The sequence below is a fragment of the Lithobates pipiens genome, unplaced genomic scaffold (genome assembly GCF_037356315.1).
Source record: "Lithobates pipiens isolate NorthernLeopardFrog02 unplaced genomic scaffold, aLitPip1_a1.2 Scaffold_23, whole genome shotgun sequence".
Lineage (NCBI taxonomy): Eukaryota > Metazoa > Chordata > Amphibia > Anura > Ranidae > Lithobates > Lithobates pipiens.
Genome location: NW_027507785.1, coordinates 111801886 through 111828528, shown reverse-complemented (window position 1 = coordinate 111828528; position 26643 = coordinate 111801886). Strand labels below are relative to the sequence as shown.

At 43.6% G+C, this 26643-nt stretch overlaps 1 protein-coding gene across 4 annotated transcripts in view; it reads right to left on the bottom strand.

Moving 5' to 3' along the window:
• Positions 1-26643, bottom strand: part of LOC143927811 (inter-alpha-trypsin inhibitor heavy chain H3-like) — a 227823-nt gene that overhangs the window by 171241 nt on the left and 29939 nt on the right. For all 4 annotated transcript variants that reach the window (XM_077452193.1, XM_077452195.1, XM_077452196.1 and 1 more), the window contains 2 exons: positions 22646-22812; positions 19721-19825 (listed from right to left, as the gene is read on the bottom strand). In XM_077452193.1, coding sequence (XP_077308319.1) covers positions 19721-19825; positions 22646-22812 — 272 coding nt within the window. The remainder of the gene's footprint in view (positions 1-19720; positions 19826-22645; positions 22813-26643) is intronic.

The following is a 26643-nucleotide window of genomic DNA, read 5'->3' as shown; positions in this document are numbered from 1 at the left end:
GATTGATGCACTGGGAGAAAGAGTAGACTATATGGAGAATAAAATGTGTGACTTTACTTCAGCGCACAACGATTTAGTGGACTCCCACTTTGAACTAGAAGAAGTGAGACAGCGCAGAATTAAAGTCGGAGATATTGAAGACAGAAGTAGAAGAAATAATGTAAAATTCTGAGGAAATTGATAGAGCTCACAGACTGCCTAAACCGCATCATACTGCAGAGAAGCTACCGAGAGATGTCATAGCCAGAATTCATTTTTTTGGAGTAAAAGACCAATTTATGCAAAAACCTAAACTCGATTACAAAGATCCTGTATAACCATAGTATGATTTACAAATGGGGATTCCCTACAAAATTACTTGAGGATTACAAAGGAACCTCTTAATCAGCAGCCTGGAACAAGGCTTGACAATCCTTCGCTCATGGAGGTTAATCCCCAACATGGAGAATAACAGAATGGATACTAATGCACCTGGACCAATATCTCAAGACGGGAATAAAAAAAACCTAAAGGGGCAAGATTTACAAAAGAGAAGGTTCAATTCATTTACATAATTTGTACCCCTGCAAGTTCCTTCCAAGTTTAATCCTCAGGAATTAGATGATGCTCAGGGTGACTGGATCTCTGAAAATTCTGTATTATTCCTGATAACCCCCTGGAGTTGTATCACAACTCCTCTTCTTTTTTCATGTTTTTATTCTGTTTTTGTTGAATGACTTTCCCTGTGTTATTTTCCCCTGTATACTTTATTTAGTACAACACCTCCTTCTACTGGAGGAAAATTATAACTACACCATCAAATTGCTTTTTTCATATTTCACCAATCAATTAATATACAAGTATGATACTACACCTCAGCATCCATCCTTATACCATTAATGATTCTTAGCCCTTGTACACACGGTCGGAGAATCCGTCGGAATGTGTCCTATCGGACCGTTTTGTTGGATAATCCGACTGTGTGTGGTATGCATCGGACTGTTTCCGTCTGAATATCCGTCGGACCAAATTTTCCAACTTGCTGGAAATATTTTCTGACAAACTGCTCCAATCGGACATACTCCGATCATGTGTAGAGAATTCCGATCGGACAAAGTAGCACGCATGCTCAGATCAAATTCCTACATCAAAGCTATTGGCTACTACCCTGAACGTAGTCCCATCGTAACGAAATTACGTCATCACGTTCTGAAAGATCGGATTTTCCGACAACTTTGTCCAACCGTGTGTATGCAACAGTTTCGGACAAGATCCGACGGATTTGGTTGTCGGAATGTCCGACCGTGTGTACAAGGGCTTAAACTTATGCCCAAGGAAGATTCATAATTCTGGTAGCTTCAATTGACAATACAATATACACAATCGTCAACATATATGCCCCCAACAAAAACCTTCACCAGTTTATTAGGAGAGTGATCAAGAAAAAGAAAAAAAAAAAAATACAGAAGGGACACCTCATTATTTGTGGAGACTTTAATGGATCCGGACATGGACACATGCAAGAAAGGAAAGACTCCCAGAAGAGGACTGGCCAACATCTTCTCAGCCAAAGATATGTATGATCCCGGAGATGTTTACACACCACAGAAGAAGATTTCACTTTTTTTTTCTAACGTTCACAAGTCATATTCTAGGATAGACTATTTCATCACAGACAAATATCTCCTCCCAAAAACAACAAATGCTAATATTCACAACTTAATATGGTCAGATCACGCACCAATCACACTCGAAATCAATTCAAACCAAATTTGTCCCAATAATTATTTATGGAGGAATAACACATTTATTCTCTCCCAGGAGAAACATAGGTCTGTGATGAAAAAAAACCTTAAGGATTTTTTTGTATTGAATGATAAGAATTCTGTTAATGACTCTACACTCTGATGCTCTCACAATGCCAAAGGCCTTCTAATACAAATAGCCGCCAGGAAAAAAAGTAGAAATAAAATAAATACTTTACTAAACGATATATCCAATTTAGAAGAGCTACATACAAAAAAAGCCCCAAGACATAATTCTGGAACGCCAATTTAGTAATCTAAGAGCCAAACTCAGATCTGCCCTAATTGCTGATCATGATAAATATTTAAAAAAATTCAATTTAAAATATTACTCTCAAGGAACCGGAGCGGGTAGACTGCTAGCTTCTCAATTGCGCCAACGTCAACAAAAAAATAAAATTCTTAAATTAATCCACCACAACTCAAACAGGGTAATACTCAATCCCCAAGAAATTGTAGACACATTTGCACAATATTATGAGACGCTATACAACTTAAAAGATGATAAAAATACCCCCCAACAAAATTAAATAATTTCTAGACAATGTCAATCTTCCCTCCATTGACCCTATGTCTCTAGATCAGCTTAATAAACCAATTTCCAATGAATAAATTATAAAAGCCATAAATGAACTGCCAAAAAATAAAGCATCAGGAGCTGATGGCCTATCAGGAGAATATTACTCAGCCTTCAAAGACACCTTAATTCCATACCTGTCCATATTGTTTAACCACTTAAGGACCGCCTGATATACGTCAACAGAATGGCATGGCTGGGCACAAGCACGTACCTGTACGTTGCTTATTAAGTGCCCAGCCGTGGGTCGGGAGCGCGTTGCTGGTGGCACTCTCCCGACCCGGTCCTGAGCTCCGTGATCGTGGCTGCGGGACCAGCGGATCCGATCGCCGCTGGTGTCCCGCGATTGGGTCACAGAGCTGAAGAATGAGGAGAGGTCTGTGGAAACAAACCTCTCCTCGTGCTTCCCTGTGTGGCTGTCACCGATCGTCTGTTCCTTTTTATAGGGAAGGACGATCAGTGACGTCACATGCCAGGCAACGCCCCCCTACAATAAAAAAAAAAACACATAACATCATACATAACACCTACACTGCCCCCTAGTGGTTAACTCCTTCAATGCCAGTGTCATTTACACAGGAATCAGTGCATTTAAATAGCACTGATTGCTGTATAAATGACAATGGTTCCAAAAATGTGTCAAAAATGTCCGATGTGTCCGCCATAATGTCGCACTCACAATAAAAAAAAAATCACTGATCGCCGCCATTACTAGTAAGAAAAAATATATATTAATAAAAATGCTATAAAACTATCCCCTATTTTGTAAACGCTATAAATTTTGCGCAAACCAATCAATAATCGCTAATTGCAAAAAAATTTTACCAAAAATATGTAGAATAATAAGTATCGGCCCAAACTGAGGAAAAAAAAAATGTTTTTTTATATATTTTTGGGGGATATTTATTATAGCTAAAAAAAGTAAAAAATATAAAAGAAAATTCAAAATTGTCACTCTATTTTTATTTATAGCGCAAAAAATAAAAACCGCAGAGGTGATCAAATACGACCAAAAGAAATCTCTATTTGTGGAAATTTGTTTGGGAGCCACGTCGCACGACCGCGCAACTGTCAGTTAAAGTGACGCAGTGCCGAATCGCAAAAAGGGGCTTGGTCCTTTTGCTGCAAATTGGTCTTAAGTGGTTAAACAAGCGGCACTCAAACACCTTTTCAAAAGAACTTCTAGAGGCCATATTAACATTACTAAAATCAGGAAAAGACACTACGCCCCCCCTTAAGTTATAGACCCATATCTTTATTAAATTCTGATCTTAAAATATATGCAAACATATTGGCCAATAGATTAGTCAACATAACCCCCTTAGTAATTAAACCTGACCAAGTAGGCTTTGTCAAAGGTAGGCAAGCACCAGAAGGCTGTTAAACATTATCAATCTAATACATAATGATAAAATGCACTCTCTACTGCTAGCATTAGATTCTGAAAAAGCTTTGACAGAATGCATTGGGAATATAATTCAAAAATTCTATCCAAATTTGGTCTTCAAGGTTTTATACATTCTGCCATTATGGCATTATATACCCACCCCACTGCAAAGTTTTTCGTCAGGTATGCTATCCAGAAATGTCTCTTTAACCAACGGGACCAGACAGGGATGCACCTTATCCCCACTAATATTCTCCCTAGCGATAGAACCTTTAGCGGAATATATATGATCTTCCTTAGATATCAAAAGGTATTGCCATTGGCCAAGATGTACATAAATTAGGCTTATTTGCCGATTACATCATACTGACATTAACCAAGCCTGAGATAGCTTTACCATCAGTAATTACAGCACTAGAAAAATTCAAGGAGGTGTCAAACTACAATATCAATCAAAACAAATGTTACATCCTACCTATGAATATACCTACTACAACAATTAACAACCCAAGTAAAAAACCATGGATTCAAATGGGGCAATACCTCAATAACATATTTAGGGACACCTCCCCGCCAACTAAAATATGTGACGTAAACTTTCCTCCCCTCTTAGAACAAATTAACCAAGACCTAATTAATATACAAAAAACACATTTATCCTGGGTTGGTAAAATAGCTGCATTCAAAATGCAAACCTTACCAAAAATTATTAAATATGTTAGATGCCTGCCTATCCCAATACCCACCAAATTCTTCACGCAATTGAACACTAAGCTTAAACAATTTATATGGAATAAAAAGAAAGAGTCACATTTTCAATTCTAACCACCACTAAAACTTATGGAGGAATAAATCTACCAGACGTCAAGAATTTAGTATTATGCATCCATTTTAGACCAGATAAAATATTGGTTCTCCCCTGAAAAAGATAAGCTGTGGCTAAACATAGAACAAGAATCTACAAAAATGTCTGACTTATATGCCCTAGCAATAGCCACTGCCATACTCCCTAAAGTAATTACTCCAAATCTACTGAGTATAAAAGCTACAATATTTGCTTGGAAACATACTTTCTAAAACTAGACATGTTAAAATAAAATCCAAAATATGTCTTCCTACAGAAGTTATTAATTACTGCAGAATCCGTTTATAGTAAGCTTGGAAATTGTAAGTGTTTAAAGGATTTCAATTCTAATAACTTGATAGAAATTCAATTGATAATATCAGAAAAATGTTCTCAGCATAAGGACTATATTAAGAAAGGCATTTCCTTTTCTATGAGATACACTCCTCCCAACCAGATAATAAAAATATTCATATGTTAAAATGGGAAAGAGATTTAGCTCAAAACTTCTCCTGGGACCAATGGGCAAAATCATTACAAATAATCAACAAATCATCATTGTGTATAGAACACTGGGGCAATGCTCAAAAAAATAACTAACAGATGGTATTTAACCCCGTATAAATTATCCAAAATCTATCCATCCACACCCGACATTTGTTGGAGGTGTAATGAACAAACTGGAAATCTTATACACACACTCTCTGAGTTTGCAAAACCCTGAAAAGCTTTTGGAACTCAGTTTCATCATTCATAGCAGATATTAGAGGAAACCTTTCCACGCTTACTCCCGCTTCGGCCTTATTAGGTATAGACCGTGAGAAATATCCCACTATACATAGAAAAATGGTAGTCCACATTTTAATAGCCTCAAGACTTATAGTAGCTTACCTAAATCTACAGAAGCACCCAATCTACTGTCATAACCAGATTGAACACCCATGCACAATTTGAACTATTGCTTGCTTATAAAAAACACTCGCTCACCACTTTTAGTAGAATATTGAAAATTTGGTTATCCCATCCTAATGCCTCCAATTACCTAAAAGAATGTAAAATTTAAGTTTATCCTACAGTTTGAAATACTTTCATTAAACTAAGCAACTTCCCGGTGTAGAACACTATCTTTGACATTCCTTATTTTTTGGGAGAGAATACTGTCAATCAATTAGGGAGAAAAGACTGTCAATCAGTCCATTGACAACCTTGAATACTTTTCCAAAAGATTTGAAACTTATTTGAATGTAAAGATAGGTTGGAACTGTAGCAAAGCCGTGAAGCTTGTTTATGAGCCCAATATATATATTGTAGAGGGTCAGCCTGGGGCAGGGTTAAGAGGGGGTTAATTGAAGAAGGCAGGTACTTCCCCTTCAGACCTGCTTATGGTCAGGTGTGCTGAAAGTGTCAGTGTGGAGCTGTTGAGTAGGATAGAGAGAAGGACACAGCAGCAAGCTGTGTGGAAACGTTCATTGCTGGATGGTGTACCTGCTGGTTGAGCTTAAACCACAAAAAGACTTTAGCTCTGTTTGGAGCCATGAACTGTTACCTCTAAGCCTGTGGGCTGATGAACTGTGAGCTGTACCTGTGTGCACATCCGTGTGATAAGACAAGTCTGTCTGGTCTTATGTTTTTTTGCTGTTTTGCTGAATAAAAGCCACTTTTATTTTACTGGACTGCCTCTGAGCCAGCTCTTCACCCCTCTGATCCCCTACAATTGGTGGAGTGTGCTTTGGGCAGGTTGAGGGGTCCAGTCTAATCCCATGTCCTGGGTTAAAGCTGCACAGACAGTGAAATCTTCTGAACAAGCCATGGAGGATGTGGTTAAGCAGCTGGTACTGGCTAATACACAAGCACAGGCCTGCCATCAAGAGGCCCAGGTCCGCCATCAGGAGGCCCAGCAGGCCCTGGTACAAGCACAGGCTCGGCAGGAGCAGATCCTGGTGCAGACAGTCGCTGTACAACAGGAAAAAAAAAATCGCTTACTGAGTGAACAGATAGCGGGATTACAAAAGATGGTGACCCAGCAGGCTGAAATGATGAAAGGTGACCCTGCTGTAAAGAGTGACCCCCGGAAGGCAGTGCAGCGGACCCTGCAAAACTTGACGGCCTAGCTATGTTTGAGCGGGTTGCAGCAAGGGAGGATCTGCCTGATAAATACTGGGCAGATGTACTGGCTCCTTTCCTGACCACAGACCCCCAACAAGTGTACTGTGACTTGGCCCCAGAATCAGCACGTGATTATAAGCTCCTGAAAGCAGAAATCCTAGCAAGGCTGGGAGTGACTGTCGCTTTAAGGGCAAACAGAGTCCATGGCTGGTGCTTTGACAAGGCTAAGCCTGCCCGTGCGCATCTCTACCACCTGATGCACTTGTTTCAAGATTGGCTGAAAAGACACCCACTCAGATTGTGGAAAGAGTCGCACTCGATCGTTTCCTGCATGGACTACCCAGGGTGCTCAACTGATAGGTGGCTCAGTCCAAGCCTCACTCACTGGATGAGATGGCTACAGCTGTTGAGCGCTACAGTTGTGTGGAAAAGTTCCAGGAGAGTCCCTCTGTCACAAGAGAGCTGGCCCATTTCAAAGAAGTGCATTCCAGCACCAGTGTGCACCCCGGTGATCGCATAGTGGCTGCTCGGAGGGATAATACAACTACCAAGAGCCCCACAGGACCTAAGCTTCCAGGGAACCGACAGGGGGAACCCTGTGAGGTTCGTTGTTGGTCCTACCATCAACTGGGTCATCTGGCGGCCCAGTGCCCAAGTCGGGAAGTACCAATGGAGTGCGACATGGGTCGCCGTTGCTCCATGTATATCCATGCATTATGTGCTGCAACCAACCTAAATCCTCATGAGTGTGGGGTGCGGGTCAATGGACAGAAGGTGGTAGCACTCCTTGACTCTGGGAGTGTTGTTACCCTGCTCCGATTGGACGGGTTGCCAATAAAGCTGGTATCAAGGGAACAGGTTGGGGTCATCTGTGTGCATGGTGATGATAAAAACGATCCAGTGGCCTGTGTGACCCTGTGTACACCAGCAGGAACGGCTAAACTAAAAGTGGGGGTGGTCCCGGAACTACCTCATGATTTACTAATCAGGCAAGACTGCCCCATGTTTTGGGACTTGTATGGGCAAAAGCTCAAAGGTTCGGGGGTTTCCCCCAGAAAGCAAGAACCCACAGAGGTGGTGAATAATACTGTGTTGCAGGAGGCTATTACTAAGGATCAGTACCAGGTTGCTGAACCTGCAGAAAGTGAGTCTGTGTCACGATCAGGGGTCAGGCTCAAAGACCAACTGCTATAGCAGTTGCAGGACTACCACTAACCAGCAGGATAGGAACACAGGCAGTCACCCTGGCAGATGACACAGGCTCACCTGAGGTGCGGAGTCTAAGTACTAACCGGTTTTCACCAGAGCTCCAGATGGTAGAGATGGATTTAGCTGCGTGTTAGTACCAGGTCACAGTCCTCAGGATCGCCCCACCAGGAGGTGAGCAAGCCGGGGTTCAGTAGCGGATGAGCAGGTAAGGATCAAACAGAAGCGTGGTCAGTAAGCAAGCCAAAAGGTCGGTAACGAGTTGTTGCAGATTGGGATCAGGCAAAGCATAGTCGTGGAACAAGCCAAGGGTCGATAACGAGCAGTAGCAAATATAAGCGGCAGCAGAGAAGACGGGAGCGAGATACAGGCTGGAGATAGCACAATATTCTGGCAAGGAGGTAGTGCAGAGACATGGCTTATATCAGGAAGTTCATGGGAGGAGCAAAGAGTTCAAGGTTCAGCTGAAATTAAGGTACAAGGCAGGGTTGTCAAAAGGATCTGACAAGGAACTGTCCAGCATCTCAGATAGCTCAGAGAGAAGATTCATTGCCAGACACAGCTGAGGTCCCAGGTTCAAGTCCAGGTCCTGACATTCTGGTCCCCTGGAGGTGTTTGCAGGATTGGAAGCGGAAAGTACCTCCTCTGAGCCAGACATGTCAGATCTTGGGAGCTCCCGGGAAGGTTTCCTTAGTGCTCAGATGAGAGACCCCACTTTGATCCCCGCCAGGGAACAGGCTATGGTCTTAAATGGTGAACCACAGCACCCTGGGGCGGACGTGAAGTTCCCCCATTTTTCTGTGAATCATGACTTGTTGTACCGAGTAACTAAGGTCAATCAAGAAGTGATGGAACAACTGGTGGTACCCAAACCTTTTAGGTCTAAGGTGTTGCATTTGGCTCATAGTCATGTACTTGGGGGTCACCTTGAAGCAGCTAAAACTCAGGAACGGGTTTTACAGCTTTTTTTTGGCCCAGTGTATATCGAGAGATTAAGGACTAGTGTGAGTCCTGCCGTACCTGTCAAAGAACCGCTCCAATACCCCATTTTCGCAGTCTGCTGGTACCGCTTCCCATTTTGGAGGTTCCCTTTGATCACATAGCCATGGACTTGGTGGGCCCCTTACAGAAGTAAGTTAGGGGACACAATACATTCTAGTTGTCCTTGACTATGCCGCCAGGTATCCGGAAGCGGTCCCTTTAAGAAATTGCTCATCCAAGGTCATAGCACGGGAGTTGTTTCAGATGTTCATGAGAACAGGGTTCCCATCCGAGATCTTGACAGACCAAGGTACCCCGTTCATGTCAAAAGTGATGAAGGAACTCTGTAACCTGTTTAAGATTAAACACTTGCGGACTTCAGTGTATCACCCACAAACTGATGGGTTAGTGGAGAGATTCAACAAAACCTTAAAGGGAATGCTAAAGAAAGCAGTTGAGGAGGATGGTCGGGATTGGGATTGCTTGTTGCCTCCCTTGTTGTTTGCTATAAGAGAGGTACCCCAGGCCTCCACGGGGTTCTCCCCCTTTGAGCTGGTTTATGGGAGACACCCCCATGGACTACTGGATATAATGAAAGAGACGTGGGAGCAAGAAGCTTCCCCGTATCAGAGTGTGGTAGAACACGTGTCTCAAATGCAGGACCGAATAACAAAAGTTATGCCCATAGTACAGGAACATTTGCAGGCTGCGCAAAACACCCAGAGTCATGTATACAACCGATCTGCCAAGATTAGAGAGTTTAAACCTGGGGATCGGGTTCTGGTCTTAGTGCCTACCGTTGAGAGTAAGTTTCTTGGCAAGTGGCAAGGACCATTTAAGATAGTTGAGAGGGTGGGCAAGGTCAACTATAAAGTCCATCAGCCCAGCAAACGTAAACCCTAACAGATTTACCACGTCAACTTGATCAAACCATGGAAAGATAGACAGGTTTTGACAGTCAGTCTGAAAGTCCCGGAAGACCCTGATGCTCAGATTAAGAAGGTAGGGATTGCAGAGGCTCTCTCCCCTTCTCAAAAACAGGAGTCCTGGGAGTTTTTGCAGAGGAATCGAGACATTTTTTCAAACCTACCGGGCCTAACCTTGGTAATTGAACATAATGTCATTACAGACCCTGGCGTTCGAGTAAACCTCAAACCCTACCGCATACCCGAAGCTCACCGGAATATTGTCTAAGCCGAGCTTAAGAGCATGTTGGACCTTGGGGTCATTGAGGAGTCTTCAAGTAGCTGGTCTAGCCCTATAGTCCTTGTACCCAAGTCGAATGGAACCTGGCGGTTCTGCAATGACTTTCGCAAGTTAAATGAAGTCTCCAAGCCAGACGCGTATCCCATGCCCTGGGTCGATGAATTAATCGAGAGATTAGGACCGGCCCGGTACATCACCACTCTTGGCTTGACTTGACCAAGGGATACTGGCAGATCCCGCTTTCCCCAGAGGCTAAAGAAAACACTGCATTTGCCACATCCGAGGGCTTATGGGAGTATGCCTGAATGCCATTCGGGTTACATGGGGCCCCAGCCACTTTCTAGAGGGCCATGGACTTCGTCCTGAGATGTCATAAGGAATTCTCAGGAGCCTATCTTGATGGCATTGTCATCTTTAGTAAGGACTGGGAGAGTCACTTACCGAAGGTCCAGTTGGTCTTGGATGCCCCCCGAAGGGTGGGGTTCACAGTGAACCCAGAAAAGAGCAAGGTTGGGTTGGAGGAGGCCCGCTACCTGGGGTATGTTGTAGGCAGCGGTGTGATTAAGACCCAACTAAACAAGGTGGAGGCTATTCAGAAATGGCCCATCCACTCACAAAGAAACAAGTGCGTTCTTTCCTTGGCATTGTGGGCTATTATAGGAGGTTTGTCCCCAACTTTGCCAGTCTAGCAGCACCTCTGACTGATCTCACCAAGCGAAAGAACACAAGTTGTTCAGTGGAGTGCAGAAGCAGAAGCAGCGTTCTGCCGATTGAAGCAAGCTTTGTGCCAGGAACCAGTGTTGGTAGCTCCCGACTTCCAAAAAGAGTTCCTGGTACAAACAGATGCCTCAAAATTGGGTCTGGGTGCAGTACTGTCCCAGATGATTGGGGGGGGGGTGAGCACCCTGTTGTGTACTTGAGCCGGAAGCTCACACCAGCTGAGAGGAATTATTCCATTTTGGAAAGGGAGTGTCTTGCAATAAAATGGGCTTTGGAGACACTCCGCTACTGCTTGTTGGGCCGACCCTTCAAGTTAGTTTCAGATCATGCGCCCCTTAAGTGGATGGCCCAAAATAAAGATAAAAACTCCAGAATCACCCGGTGGTTCCTTGCTCTACATTACTTCAGGTTTGTAGTGGTACATAGACCAGGAAAGGTACATCAAAATGCCAATGCCCTTTCCCGGGTCTACTGCCACTGGAGTCGTGGTTTCCAGACCCCTGGCCTGAAACAGAGGGGGGGATATGTAGAGGGTCAACCTGGGGCAGGGTTAAGAGGGGGTTAATTGAAGAAGGCAGGTACTTCCCCCTCAGACCTGCTTATGGTCAGGTGTGCTGAAAGTGTCAGTGTGGAGCTGTTGAATAGGAGAGAGAGACACAGCAGCACGCTGTGTGGAAACCTCCATTGCTGGATGGTGTACCTGCTGGTTGAGCTTAAACCACAAAAAGACCGTAGCTCTGTTTGGAGCCATGAACTGTTACCTCTAAGCCTGTGGGCTGATGAACTGTGAGCTGTACCTGTATGCACATCCTTGTGATAAGACAAATCTGTCTGGTCTTATGTTTTTTTGCTGTTTTGCTGAATAAAAGCCACTTTTATTTTACTGGACTGCCTCTGAGCCAGCTCTTCACCCCTCTGATCCCCTACAATGTATATGAATCGACGATCCATATATAAGACTTGGTACCTATAAATTAAAGAGATAAGTTAGGACAAATATAAATATTAAGCCTCAAGCCGCGTACACACGTGGCGGACTGTCTGGCCAACTCTTCTGTCGCCGCCGGCGCCGTCGCCACCGCCTTCCGTTCTTCTTCTTCTCCTTCTTCTTCTTCTCCAGGAGATGTTGCCTCGACGATCTCTCCGGCCGGAATGCCAGGGACGCGCTCCGCTGCCACTTATATAGGGACAATGGGGCGGTGTCACATGGCTTTATGTCACATGGGTTGGTCACATGGTGACCCCGCCCCCTTACGATGTCATAGTCCCCATGTGACATCAACCCATGTGACCAACCCATGTGACATAAAGCCATGTGACACCGCCCCATTGTCCCTATATAAGTGGCCGTGCAGTGCGTCCCTGGCATTCCGGCCGGAGAGATCGTCGAGGCAACATCTCCTGGAGAAGAAGAAGAAGAAGAACGGAAGGCGGCGGCGACGGCGGCGACAGAAGACCGGGCCACCGCCTGTAAAAGAGCTATAAGAAGGCGCGGTGGCCCGGAAGAAGAACCGAAGGGGGGACAAGACCCCCGAAGTCGGGAGAAGAGGCCGGCGGCGAGGAAGAAAGCTCCTCCGCTAGCAAAAGAGCTACAAGAAGATAGCGGAGGAGTCTGGCGAGAAGACCCCCGAAGACGGAAGACCCCCGGAGCTGTGCAATAAAATATTTTGACCCTGTGTTGTGTTTTCTTTTGTACTTTTTTCACAGATGAATGGGTAGGGGTACATTGTACCCCATACTCATTCACATAGGGTGGGGGGCCGGTATCCGGGGGCCCCCTTATTAAAGGGGGCTCCCGGATTCCGATAAGCCCCCCGCCCGCAGACCCCGACAACCAACGGCCAGGGTTGTCGGGAAGAGGCCCTTGTCCTCATCAACATGGGCACAAGGTGCTTTGGGGTGGGGGGGCCACGCGGCCCCCCCTTCACCCAGGGAACCCCTCCATGTTGAGGGCACGCGGCCTGGTACGGCTCAGGAGGGGGTAGCGCTCGCTTGCCCCCCTTTCCTGGCCGGCCCGGGTAGCGTGCTCGGACAAGGGTCTGTTGTGGACTTGGGGGGACCCCCACGCCAATTTTTTTTCGGCGTTGTGGTTCCCCTTTAAGTCCATACCAGGCGGCGGGGCCAGCGACGTCTCCGTCGCGGGCCCTGCCTACCTGGATACCCGCTCGAAATGAGCGGACTTTTCTCCGGGCGGGAAAAGTCTGCTCATTTCAAAAGTAGGGCGGACTGGCACACACACGGGCGGATTGTCCGCCGAAATGCGAGTCCAGCGGACAGTATTTCCAACATTCCGAAATACTTAGTCCGCCAGACTGCACGCTGAAAAAGTCAGCTGAAGCCCACACACGAGCGGACTGTCCGCTGAAATGTGTTTCGGCGGACTAAGTAGGCCAGACAGTCCGCCCGTGTGTACGTGGCTTCAGACTCCCATTTTACAAATGTCATAAGGACCGCATCATTTAAACCCAATCTAGCAGCTTCTGTAGTGGCTCCGATGCGAAAAGAATGAGGGGAAAATTTTAAATGTGAAAGATCTAAATGGAAAAGGGCAGCATTTGAAAACTGCTGAAAATTTAAATTTGGTCAGAGGTGAGGAGTCCAAATTAACTAGAAAATTACCTCCAATAACTGGTCTAAAAGAAAGATATATTTTAAAGACTAAAAGAGGGCAAAGGATGGAGTCGCTACAAGCATATAGACTGAGCCAATGGTCTTTACCGGCTTGATCCGATTTTGATCTCTGTGGCCGCGTACACACGGGCGGACTGTTCGCCCAACTTTGTTCGTCAAACAATCCGACAAACAGTCCGCTCAAAATTTGCATGAACGGACTTGACCACACACGATGAACGAACAGTCCGCTGAAAGCGTGCGCGATGACGTGAACGGCACGTACGACGGGACGAGAAATTCGACGTCCAATACACTGCAATGCAACCTTCGCCGTGTAAATCCTTTCTGAGCATGCGCGAAACTTAGTTTGTCGAACAAGCCTACACACGAGCGGACTGTCCGCTGAAACCAAGTTTCAGCGGACTGTCTTACGGAAATTCCGAAAAACTTTGTTCGTCAGACTGTCCGCTGAAACTGTCCGCTGAAGCCCACACACGAGCGGACTGTCCGCTGAAACACTGTTCAGCGGACAAAGTTGGGCGAACAGTCCGCCCGTGTGTACGCGGCCTTAATGAAAATAAAGACTTTATCATCTAAAATAGAAACTTCAGTGAATTTTAAACCCAACAAACTTTGTTTGTCATTTGGTAACATCTCAGAGAAACAAAGGGCTGAAAAGAAAATTAAAACAAAATCTGCATGAAACAAAAAAGCCTCATATTCTGAAATGCAAACAAAGGAAGTAACCAAACAAAGCTTGGTTAATATACACAATGTAATTGGTCTACGCATATCAGGTGCTAATTTAGCTTTTTTAATTCCTTTAAGCACTTTAAGCACTTGCTTAACTGAAAAGAAACTATTACAGGCTGGCAAATTACTACATTAAGGCTGGGTTCACACTGCTGCGGGGGGAGATCCGGATGTGATTCGCACCGCAAATCACATCCGATCTCCGTAGCGATGCGAGTTCAGCCATACAGATAGTATGGCTGAATTCGCAGCGCTCCCGCAGCAAACTCGCACGGGACCCTTTTTTGGGTCCGCAACGGAATCGGATCGCATGGGGGTTCACACCATGCGATCCGATTCCTGTGCGAGTCGGCAGATCGCACTGCGATATACCGACGGATCTGGGGGTGTCATTAACATAACATTGACACTCCCAGCCGTCCGCATAGGGCAGTGTGAACTGCCGGCGGGAGTAATGCGATGCGGGAAAACGCCGCGGATTCGCGGCGTTCCCGCATCGCAGCGGTGTGAACCCGGCCTTAAGGAAAAAGGAAACCCCAACTAAAGTTTTATTGATGTGATGAAAAGAAAAATGTAAATGCATAAGTGAACAAAGAAAGGCTAAAATGGAATGTTCAGTGAGAGAAAAATCTGAAAGGCCTAATTCTTTATTATACGACAGCCATTTCTCCCATGTAACTGAGTAGTCAGTCCATGTTTTTGGAGCGATTTTTTTTTTTTTTGCTGATAATACTGGAGTTAAATCAGATTTCACAGATGACTCAGACAAAGGTGCTCAACCATGTCTGTATCTGGTAAAATCTGTCTGAAACAAGCCATCTGGAAGCGAGATAATGCATCAGAAATGAGATTTTGCTTACCTGGCACATATTTTGCTTTAATCCAAATATTCAACTTTAACCACTTCCCATCCAGGTCAATTCTGACATTTCTCTCCTACATGTAAAATTCATAATTTTTTTGCTAGAAAATTACATAGAACCCCCAAACATTATATATGTTTTTTTTAGCAAAGACCCTAGAGATTACAATGGCGGTTGTTGCAACTTTTTATCTCACACTGTATTTGCGTAGCAATTTTTCGAACGCATTTTTTTCAGAAAAAAAAAAGTTTCATGCTTAAAAAAAAACAGCAAAGTTAGCCCAATTTTTTTGCATAATGTGATAGATGAAGATACGCAGAGTAAATAGATACCCAACATGTCATGCTTCAAAATTGCACGCGCTTGTGGAATGGCGCCAAACTTTGGTATTTAAAAATCCCCATAGGCGACAATTTAATTTTTTTTACTGGTTACATGTTTTGCATTAGAAAGGAGGTCTAGTGCTAGAATTATTGCTCTCACTCTAACGTTCGCGGCGATACCTCACATGTGTGGTGTACCATTTTCATATGTGGACGGGACTTACGTATGCATTCGCTTCTGCATACGAGCTCACGTGGGACAGGGACGCTTTAATTATTTATTTTTTTATTGTTAATTTTACTTATTACTTATTGTTAATTGATTACTTTTATTCCTATTACAAGGAATGTAAACATCCCTAATAATAATAATAGATAGATAGAAATATGGCACGATCGGACCTATTTACAGTGAGATATGGGGTCAATAAGACCCCACATCTCACCTCTCAAATTTAAAAAATGATCCTGGTTTCCTAGCCAAATCGGCACCATTATTTTGAATGCAGAGGCCGGGCATGATGTCATAACATCGCGCCCGGCCTCCAAACGATCATAGAGTCTCCGGGGACGAAATCTCTATGGTATTATCCGGGGGGCGGCGGATCCTGATACCGACTCACCGATGAAAGCGGTGAGTTGGTAGAACCACCGGAGGGTGGCGGGGGGGGGACATCCCCTCCCGTAAGAACGATCAAGTGGCGGAACAGCCGCTATGATCATTCTTATGGTGCAGGGAATCGCTGGCTGAGAACGCCGATATCTGAATGATGTCTGTCGCCTCAGGCATCATTCAGATATAACCACAAAAGCCGAGGCCGTTCCTGGACGTCCTACCGGCGCGAAGTGGTTAAACATAGAAGAAACAGATATCGTAAAAGTTTGATGACAAACATAGATTTGGAAGAAAGACAATTTAAAATCAGCGCTCAGTGGAACTCAACATAAATACAATCAATTAAAAATATCACATTTAATCAAAAGAGAAGCACAGAGGTAAAATCATTAATATCCAGCACAACAGTGAGGGATGTACTTATTGCACAGTCAAGTAAAAATCCAAAAGTAGGAATAAAGCAAAAGTAATAGTACACTGTGCCGCCTTCCTTCAGGAAACAAGGGGTTAACTCTGGGCTATAGATCTATTAACAGGTAGCCAAAGCATAGAGGACTCATAGTTCCATGTTGCAGTAACTTGGCAATTCACTTATCGGAGGCTGCTGTCCACTTAAAAAACATGTGCGCTGTTTTAATCTCAAGTTGAGATGACCAGGGATCAGACAGCGCCAAGACAGTCACCAGAGTACCTCTATTCACGATGAGCGGCGTCCTATAGTGTATGTCTGGGAGACATCGGGTTGGCATCCCATGACGCCCACCGTGTGGTGAAGAGGGGAGAAGCTTGAGTCTCCGGGAACGACCGGAAAAGGACAACCACTACCGTTTGGAAAATGGAGCAATAAGTTGCCGCGACGAACGTGACTGACATGTTTTGCGCACCTTTACAGAGGTCAGGGTCGCGCTGTATCCCAGCAACGGCCGCGATCACTGTGCTGCCCGCCCCCGCAAAAGTGCCCGCTCTGGGACGCCGTCATATGGTGGCAACTGGTTAAAGGGGTTGTAACGGTAAATTTTTGACACAGACTTGGCACGGACTTGGCCCCGCCCTCCGCTCCCTCGTCACTGTCTTTTATGAACAACACTGGGAGCCAATTACTCCTGATGCCCCGGCCTTGCCAGCGGGACCTGGAATTGAGGGGAGAGCAGAGCTGCAGACGTGCAGGGTGCTGGATTGAATGATGTCTCAGGTAAGTAAAGGGGGGCTGAGGGGGTGATGCAAGGAATGCATTAAGGTAAAAAATGTTTAGACTTTACAACCACTTTAAAGTGTTTGTACACTGTATTACCAAAAGGATTGGGAGGCCTGCCTTTACACGCACATGAACTTTAATGGCATTCCAGTCTTAGTCCGTAGGGTTCAATATTGAGTTGGCCCACTTTTTGCAACTATAACAACTCAAAGGGAAGGCTGGAAAGGCTGTCCACAAGGTTTAGGAGTGCGTCTATGGGAATGTTTGACTAATTTTCCAGAAGTGCATTTGTGAGGTCAGGCATGTGGATGGGAAGGCCTGGCTCACAGTCTCTGCTTGAATTGATCCCAAAGCTGTTCTATCGGGTTATGATCAGGACTCTGTGCAGGCCAGTCTTCAAGTTCCTCCACCCCAAACTTGCTTATCCATGTCTTTATGGACCTTGCTTTGTGCACTGATGTGCAGTCATGTTGAAACAGAAGGGGGCCATCTCCAAACTGTTCCTATAAAATTGGGAGCGTGAAATTGTCCAAAATGTCTTGGTATGCTGACGCCTTAAGAGTTCCTTTCACTGGAACTAATAGGCCAAGCCCAACCCCTAAAAAAAAAAAAAAAAAACCCACACACCGCACACAATATTCCTCCCCTCCACCAAATAATTTTGACCAGTGCACAAAGCAAGGTCCATAAAGACATGGGTGAGTGAGTTTAAAGTGGAGGAACTTCAACCTGATAGAACATCTTTGGGAAGCATTAGAGTGGAGACCTCGAGCCAGGCCTTCTTGTCCAACATCGGTGCCTGACCTCACAAATGTGCTTCTGAAACAATAGTCAAACATTCATATAGACACACTCCTAAACCTTGTGGACAGCCTTCCCAGAAGAGTTGAAGCTGTTATAGCTGCAAAATGGGGGCCAACTCAGTCCATCAATTACAACCTATGTGTGATTATGTCAGTATTACATGGTATATCCCTGTATGTTGCGGCCAGTTTCTTGAAAGTATCAATGCCCCTTGCTGAGACCACCGCCTGTGGAAGGGAATTCCACATCCTTGCCGCTCTTACAGTAAAGAACCCTCTATGTAGTTTAAGGTCAAACCTCTTTTATTCTAATTTTAATGAGTGGCCACGAGTCTTCTTAAACTCCCTTTTGCGAGAAGTTTTATCCCTATTGTGGGGTCACCAGTATGGTATTTGTATATTGAAATCATATCCCCTCTCAAGCGTCTCTCTAGAGAGAAAAAGTTCAGTGTTCGCAACCTTTCCTCATAACCAATATCCTCCAGACCCTTTATCAGCTTTGTTGCCCTTCTTTGTACTCACTCCATTTCCAGTACATCCCTCTTGTGCCCAGAACTGGACAGCGTATTCCAGGTATGGCCGGACCAGAGTCTTGTAGAGTGGAAGAATTATCGCTTTATCTCTGGAGTTGACCCCCTTTTTAATGCATGCCAATATTCTGTTTGCTATGTTAGCAGCAGCTTGGCATTGCATCCCATTGCTGAGCCTATCATCTACTAGGACCTCCAGGTCCTTTTCCATCCTAGATTCCCCCAGTGTATAAATTGCATTCCTATTTTTGCCACCCAAATGCATTATTTTACATCTTTCTACACTGAACTTTCTACACTTGTAACCAGATGTCCTTCCTCATTCTTTATGGGGACAATATGATCTGTCCTCTTTTTACTATTTACATACTTAAAGAATATCTTGAGATTTTTTTTTCTCTACTCAGCTCTGTCTTTCATGTTCTATCTTAGCCGTCCTTATTGCACCCTTACATTTCTTGTTGCATTCTTTATAATGTCTGAATGCTGATGATGATCCCTCTCTCCTTTGCTTTTATATGCATTTTTTACATTGGAGTTAAGCCATCCAGGACTTTTGTCCGCTCTTTTAAATGTATTACCCAATGGGATGCATTGGCTAATGGCCTTATTTAATATGCTCTTAAAGCAAACCCATCTCTCCTCCGCATTCTTTGTTCTTAAGATTTTGGCCCTTTTGAAATTCAGTGTCTTTGTATTCCCCTTATGTTTCCTATTTGTGTAATTTATACAGAAGCCAATTGACCTGTGGTTGTGGTTCCCTAAATTGCCCTATATTTCCACATCCGTGATCAGGTATGTATTGTTGGTAATCCAACGCATTGTTTTCTAGTTTTGGAGTAGGTAAGAGTTAAAACCAATGTCATGTTATGGTTTGCTGTTTGTGTCCCATTGGAGGTATTTCTCTTCACCACCTGTCTCAGAGCTGCAACATGAACTGAGAGGAAATCTCCACCAAATTAAGGGGAATGCACCTCCTAAACAGTTCTTACCAGAACAGATGTCCCTATTGGAAGACCTCTACTTCTGGTGGCATCTTTAAAATTTTGGTATTTTTCTCACTTTCTGTCTGGGTGACAATGGTGATAGCCTGTACAGGCAGACGCTTTAAGAATAAGCACTTTTTATAATACAAATGTCCATGTGTGAACAAATTTATTAAAATAAAAAATAAGTCATATAACTATAAATGATTAATTATTAGTTAACTTACTTGACGAGTCCAGCTGTCTGACCCTTTGAGACGGCAGTGGCATACTGCTTCTTTGCAGCTTCTTTTTCTTTAATCTCTCCTGAATATGTTATTCCATCAATTATCCTGCATTAATTTCACATGAGATGGTTAATGAAATATTTATCATTAAAACAAACAATTTTTATATACTGTATATATACTGGGAAATTAACTAAGCTTTCCTGTCATCCTGTGCCATTATAATGATGCCGGAAACAGCCAGGAGTGGCTTGAGCCACATTAACTAAGAATGTGAAATAGCAAAATATAAACTAGTGCAGGTCAATATTCAATGCCTTTTCCTAAACCTTTCCCTGACCCATGACAATACTGGCTCCCGTGTGGTGGCTTCCCTGAATGCTGAAAATGTTTTTGATTCCATAGAATGGGAATATCTGTCAGAAGTTCCTCGTACATTTGGGTTTGGGTCTAATTTCCTAAAATGGATTCAAATGCTCTATAGAGAGCCTAAGGTGAGGGTTCACACAAGTGATTGGATCTCTGATCCATTTTTGCTATCTCAATGTACTCGGCAGGGAGGCCCCCTGTCTCCTGGCCTGTTTGTCCTGGCTCTGGAACGCCTGGTGATTTTGACCAGGGAGTCCTCAGCGATCCGTGGGCTGCGGGTCGGGAAATTGGACCTGAATGATGTGGGGCCCTCGCTAATGGCTGCCTTGGAGATATTTGATGTATTCGGTGCATACTCGGGAATCAGAATTAAATTGGTCTAAGTCTGTGATTTTTTCCTCTGGATGAACAAGTGTGTGTCCTCCCTAGACCCTCTCCATTGTGTTGGGTGTCCGAGTTCCGATATTCAGGGATACTGGTGATAAGGGATATCTCACAATACTATTCCCCTAATCTCCTTCCCCTGATCTCCCTTCTCAGAGATAGGTGTTGCTCATGGTCCGGGCTCCCCTTGAACCTCCTTGAGCGCATCATTGTCCCCCAAATGATGTTGCTACCAAGATTCAATTGTATATTTCGAAATAGTCCAGTTTAGATACCAGCCTCTTTTTTTAAAGTTGTGGATAGAGCACCTTTATCTGGAATGGAGCCATCCTACGTTTGGCTAAATCTACACTTCCCCTCCCTGCACAGTTGGGAGGACTGGTGTTACTCAACTTCCAAGTATAATAATATTGGGGCGGCTAATTTGGTGACAACATATTGGTGGTTTGAGGGGCCCCACACTAATGTGGCCGTCTGTCTGGAGGCCACCTGTTTGTGGTTCTTGTCGGATCTATAAAACTTAGCATATAGAGCAGCAGGAACATGCATGACTGTGCCAACCCCTGCTAGGACCACGGTTCGTGTCTGGTTAACTGCCCAGTGTAATTTTTTTCCAAGAAGCGCGCTGGTCTCTTGTTCAACCTCTCTAGGGGAATCTGAACCTTGCCCACTTCAGATCAGTCCCCGACCCTCAAGTGTGGGCATGGTTTGGTATCAAAACCTTGCAGGACATTGGCTCACGCCAAAATGCGTCAGTGTTTGCTTTTTAATGCTCATATGTAGCCAATACATTTTTAGAACAAGGACTTTCGAGTTGTCTGCTCTTCTCCCTTATATCTTGCGGGACATTATGCCTGAGGCAACGCTGCTAACTTACGCCCAATTAAGTCGGATGTTTTGCTTGCCAGGTTGGATGTATTTTAGATACGTCCAGCTTCGCCATGCTGCCAGAGCCTAATTATCTTCACAGCCTCCACTCCAGCAAGAACCTGTAGAAGCAGTCCTCTCACAAGAGGGTCTGCAAAAAACACTACACTTTATGGGGCACTGTTTAGGACTGACTCCCCAAAATTGAGAAATTGGGGAATCTCTGGAAAGCAGACCCCCCCCCCCCCAGACAGGGAGGATTGGGAGGACTGTCTTGAGCAATGCCCCAAGCTGGTAGTCTTATCGAGAGACAAGCTAATACAAAAAAAATCTACTACACTGTGTTTCCTATACACCAGCAAGACTCCACAAAATATACCCAGATAGAGACCCTCATTGTCCACATTGTCAAACCTAGGTGGGTACCTTTTCTAATATGCTTTGGGAGTGCCCAAAGAAACAGACCTTTTGGGCAGCAAACTTTGACCTGATTAACACTAAAGTGGAACTGTTGGTTACCATGTCTCCTGAGCTGGCTCTTTTGGGGATCCCTGATGATGCTCAGAGATCGCATCATAGCAAGCTGCTGATTTCTTACTTACTATTCTATGCTAAAAAGGCAATCATATGCAAATGGACCTCCTCTGCCGTGCCTTCTTGGGAGGCTATGATTGATGCCACGTTACCTCTTTACAATCCAAAGTATCTCAGTTGTGACTGCCCCAGGAAATTTGAGAGGGTGTGGCAGCCATAGACCTCCCAATAGGGTGGGGCTTTTATACTGAACTGTTGTAGTACCTTATAAACCTAAACATTGCCACTGTACTTCCCCTCTCCTATGTTATTTGCCTGCCCTTTGCTCCCTGGGACACCTCCCCTAGATGTATATGCCATGGAAGATACAGTGGGATTGATTGGAGATGTGTATCTCCTTTATTAAATTTGCTGAATGGTCATCATTTGTTACCCCTTATTTACGTAATTTTAATTTATTTTATGGTTAACTGCTATGTATACACAACCTGTTTCCATTGTACTTTACCAAAGTATTCATTAAAATCATTTTTTGGGGGGGGGGGGGGGGTGATTAAAATACTACAGCTGCTGTGTAAATTTATGTTCACATTTGCAGTGATAATGACAAGATGCAATGCTCACAAGTCCCTCCTGGAATAGAATAGAAAAATGGATACTGGCATTGGGTATGAAAAGGTAAGTATAATTTTCAACTCAGTGTTCCCCACCATAATCAGCCATTCAAAGCACAATTATAGAGCATTTGGTGTTAAATACCTAAATACTTACATGCTAAAATTAGTTATAAAAGCCGTTTTTGGCAAATCCACTTTGAAGATGGCCTCCTTAGAAACATCGGCTCTATTAACGGCTCTGCTTGTGATGACATTATGGGCGAATCGGGATGTCACCTTACAGTCAATGTTAATACTGTAGACTTCAATATGATTCACTGGCTGGAGAGTACAAATACATGAAAAGTGCCTTATGCTATGAAAAAGTTAAACGATATTTAAGCTATTAGAATGTATATGAGATATAAAATTATATTGTAGATTTTATCCTGTATAGTACTACTTTTTAACAGTGACATGAAACATGAACAATTAACCTTTATAAAGTAAGCTATGTAACAACTGTAGAAAAAAAAAATGGTTAGATACCACGCTAAAAAATGAAATAAATAAATCACTAAAAATATAGCTGCAGCTCAAATTTGTAAGATATCTACAAACACCATAACCAAAACATAGAATATAGCTGCGCATAAAGTTAAGCTAAAATAATGTAATATATGACAATAAATGACACCAAAAAATCACCATAATAAATATAAAATCATACTCATGAATGAACATGTGATTAAATAAATGTGTAATACGTGATAAATATGTGATAACAATAATAAATTGTAAAAAATAAAAGAAATAAAGAGGAGAAGAAGTAATTATATTAAAAGTCCAGTGAATGAAGTGAAATGGTGACTTAATCAAATTCTTCTGTGCAAACAGAAACACCAGTGCTTGTGAACCTATGGAGGGTGGCGTGCTGACGTCATCGCTGTCTAGTTCGGGTGTGTGCCAGCCGGCCGGTATTTCATTACGAGCTTTTAATATTTCTACAAATGTAAGTGCAATATTTTTGCTTATAAAATAAACTTACACTATGGTGAGTTTTCCTTTATTTATTGGGATCGTGATTGCTGCTTACTGGTCTGCCCTTTGAGTTTGGAACGTTTGGCTTGTCCTCATTTTAACCACAGCTGATTCCTGCCATGGATGTCTGGAGGTTGATTTGACACCACAGATTTAATACTACAGGCCCTGTATTGCTTACCCTCTGGTAAGCGCATATGTTGTGTGGTGGAGGTTCACAAGCACTGGTGTTTGTTTGCACATAAGAATTTTTATGTAATTCACTGGACTTTTGATATAATTACTTTATTTTTTATTTTATGATTTATTATTGTTATCACATATTTATCACGTATTACACATTTATTTAATCACATATTCATTCATGAGTATGATTTTATATTTATTATGGTGATTTTTGGTGTCATTTATTGTCATATATTATTGCATTATTTTAGCTTAACTTTATGTGCAGCTATATTCTATGTTATGTAACAACTGTAACTGGTATGGATGTAGTGATATAGTATTTTATATAGTGGGTAGATGATTAGTTAGTAGTTATTATAAGTACTCTTCCGCAGCAACCCAATTCTTCCAGAGAGTTGCACTTTATTGACTTCCAACACAGAACAAAGTCTTGCAACAGATTACACAATCCAACAGAGTATAATCTGACAATGAATATTTTTCCTAGACCTGTGCCTTCATAATCACACACCCAGACAAGACTGACTGAATGGCAGCTTGAATATCCTCTCAAGTACTGGTCTGACACTGGGGGGGGGGTTCTGCTAGGTCAACCAAATGTTTCCCATGAATACCTCCCTCCAATCTATATACCATCAATAAATACTTCTGCTACATCTTCCTTAAAGCGGAGGTCCACCCTAAAGTGGATCTTCCGCTCATTGGGATCCTCCCCCCCTCCAGCGCCACAATTGGCACCTTTCAGGGGGGAGGGGGTGCAGGTACCTGTACAGTACAGGTATCTGCACCCACTTCCGGGATAGCTATCTGTGGAAAGGGGCGTAGATTCTGCAGAATCTACGCCCCTTTCCAAAAGTCCCCCGCTGCCTTTTGGGAAACACACAGATCCCAGAGGCTGCGGGTCCATCCTTATTGCGCAGCGCAACTCGCGCATGCGCAGTAGGGAACCGGGAAATGAAGCCGAAAGGCTCCACTTCCTGATTCCCATACCCAAGATGGCGGCGGCAGCACCCGAGAGATCGGCTTCGGGTGCCGACATCGCGGGCACGCTGGGCGGGTAAGTGTCCTTATTTTAAAAGTCAGCAGCTGCAGTATTTGTAGCTGCTGGCTTTAAAAAAAAAAAAACGGCGGAACTCCCGGCGGACTCCCGCTTTAAATTAAAACAATGTATCCATTGAAATCTTCAATTAGCATAACAGGCCATACCTCACACACCTAGGTAGACTTGCATAAGATTAACACATCAAAGGGTCTTCAACTGTCCCTTTGATATGTTAAAATTCAGTTGGCTTGGACAACTCAACTGAATTTCTGGTCATTATGGTACTTTAATACAGCATCCTACATGAATCGGCCAACATATTACAACAATGGATATAAAACTTTCTTACTTATGTGTACAAACTCTTTTAGTGTTGGTGCACTGGTATACCACAAACAATATAACATCATGAAAAGAAGTATACTGTACCTCCTAACTTCTTAATATCAATCAATATATATGTGTGTGACTAGGGATGAGCCGAACACCCCCCCCCCCCCCGGATCGGTTCGCACCAGAACTTTCGAATGGACCGAAGATTCGTATGAACTTTAGAACCCCATTGAAGTCTATGGGACTCGTACATTCAAAATAAAAAGTGCTAATTTTAATGGCTAATATGCAAGCTATTGTCCTAAAATAGTGGTTTGGGGACCTGGCTCCTGCCCCAGGGGACAAGGATCAATGGCAAATTTTTTTTTAAAACAGCTGTTTTTTTCAGCACTGATTTAAATGACGATTAAAGTGAAAAAAAAAGTGAAATATTCCTTTAAATATCGTGCCTGGGGGGTGTCTATAGTATGCCTGTAAAGTGGCATGTGTTTCCTGTGTTTAGAACAGTCCCTGCACAAAATTACGTTTAACAAAAAAAAAGTCATTTAAAACTGCTTGCGGTTTTAATTTAATATCTGGTTCCGGCAATACAGATGAAAATCATTGAGAAAAAAATGGCATGGGTAGCCCCCCTGCCCATTACCAGCCCCTTTCGGTCTTGTACGGATATTAAGGGGAACCCCGTACCCATATTAAAAAAAGGACAGACGTGGGGCCCCCAGGCCCTATATACTCAGAACAGCAGTATACAGGCGGTGCAAACAAGAGAGGGACTGTGTAGATTTGTTATGTTAAGTAGATTCTGTGTGTAATTTTGAACTGGTACATTTTTAAAGTGTAGCTCCAGTCAAAAAATCTATTTTTAAGATTTTTGGAAAACATAGGGAAGGGTTATCAATTTGTTTTGCCGTCCGTCTTTTTTCATCTCACTTCCTGTTGTCTCCTTCCGTTTGCAAGTAGGAGACGTTTGTAAGTTGGATATTTGAAGGTAGGGGTCTGCCCTATATGCTCTGCCGAAATGGCGGAACAAGGTGTTGGTGTTGCCACAACATTGTAAGCCCTCAAAATGACTCTTGGTGGGCGCTGGAGCACCCTGCTTTGAACGATTATATCAAGAATTGTAATTACATGCCATTGTTGAACAGTGGTAGAAAAATTGACTTTTCGTGGTTGTGGTGCTGGTGCCACAACACTATAAGTCCTCACAGTTACTCTGGGTGGGCACAGGAACGGGCCCTGCTGTGAAATATTATATCAAGAATTGTAATTACATGCCCCTGTTAAACAGGGGCTGAAAAATTGGGCCTTAGGCACTGGTGCTGTTGCCACGACACTGCAACCTCTCCCATATACTCTAATTGTAGTGCAGGAATGAGCCCTGCTGCAAAGCATTGCACCAAAAATTGTAATTAAACGCCCCTGTTAAACAGGGGCTGAAAAATTGGGCCTTAGGCACTGGTGCTGGTGCCACGACACTGCAACCTCTCCCATATACTCTAGTTTTGGTGCAGGAATGAGCCCTGCTGCAAAGCATTGCATAAAAAATTGTAATTAAACGCCCCTGTTAA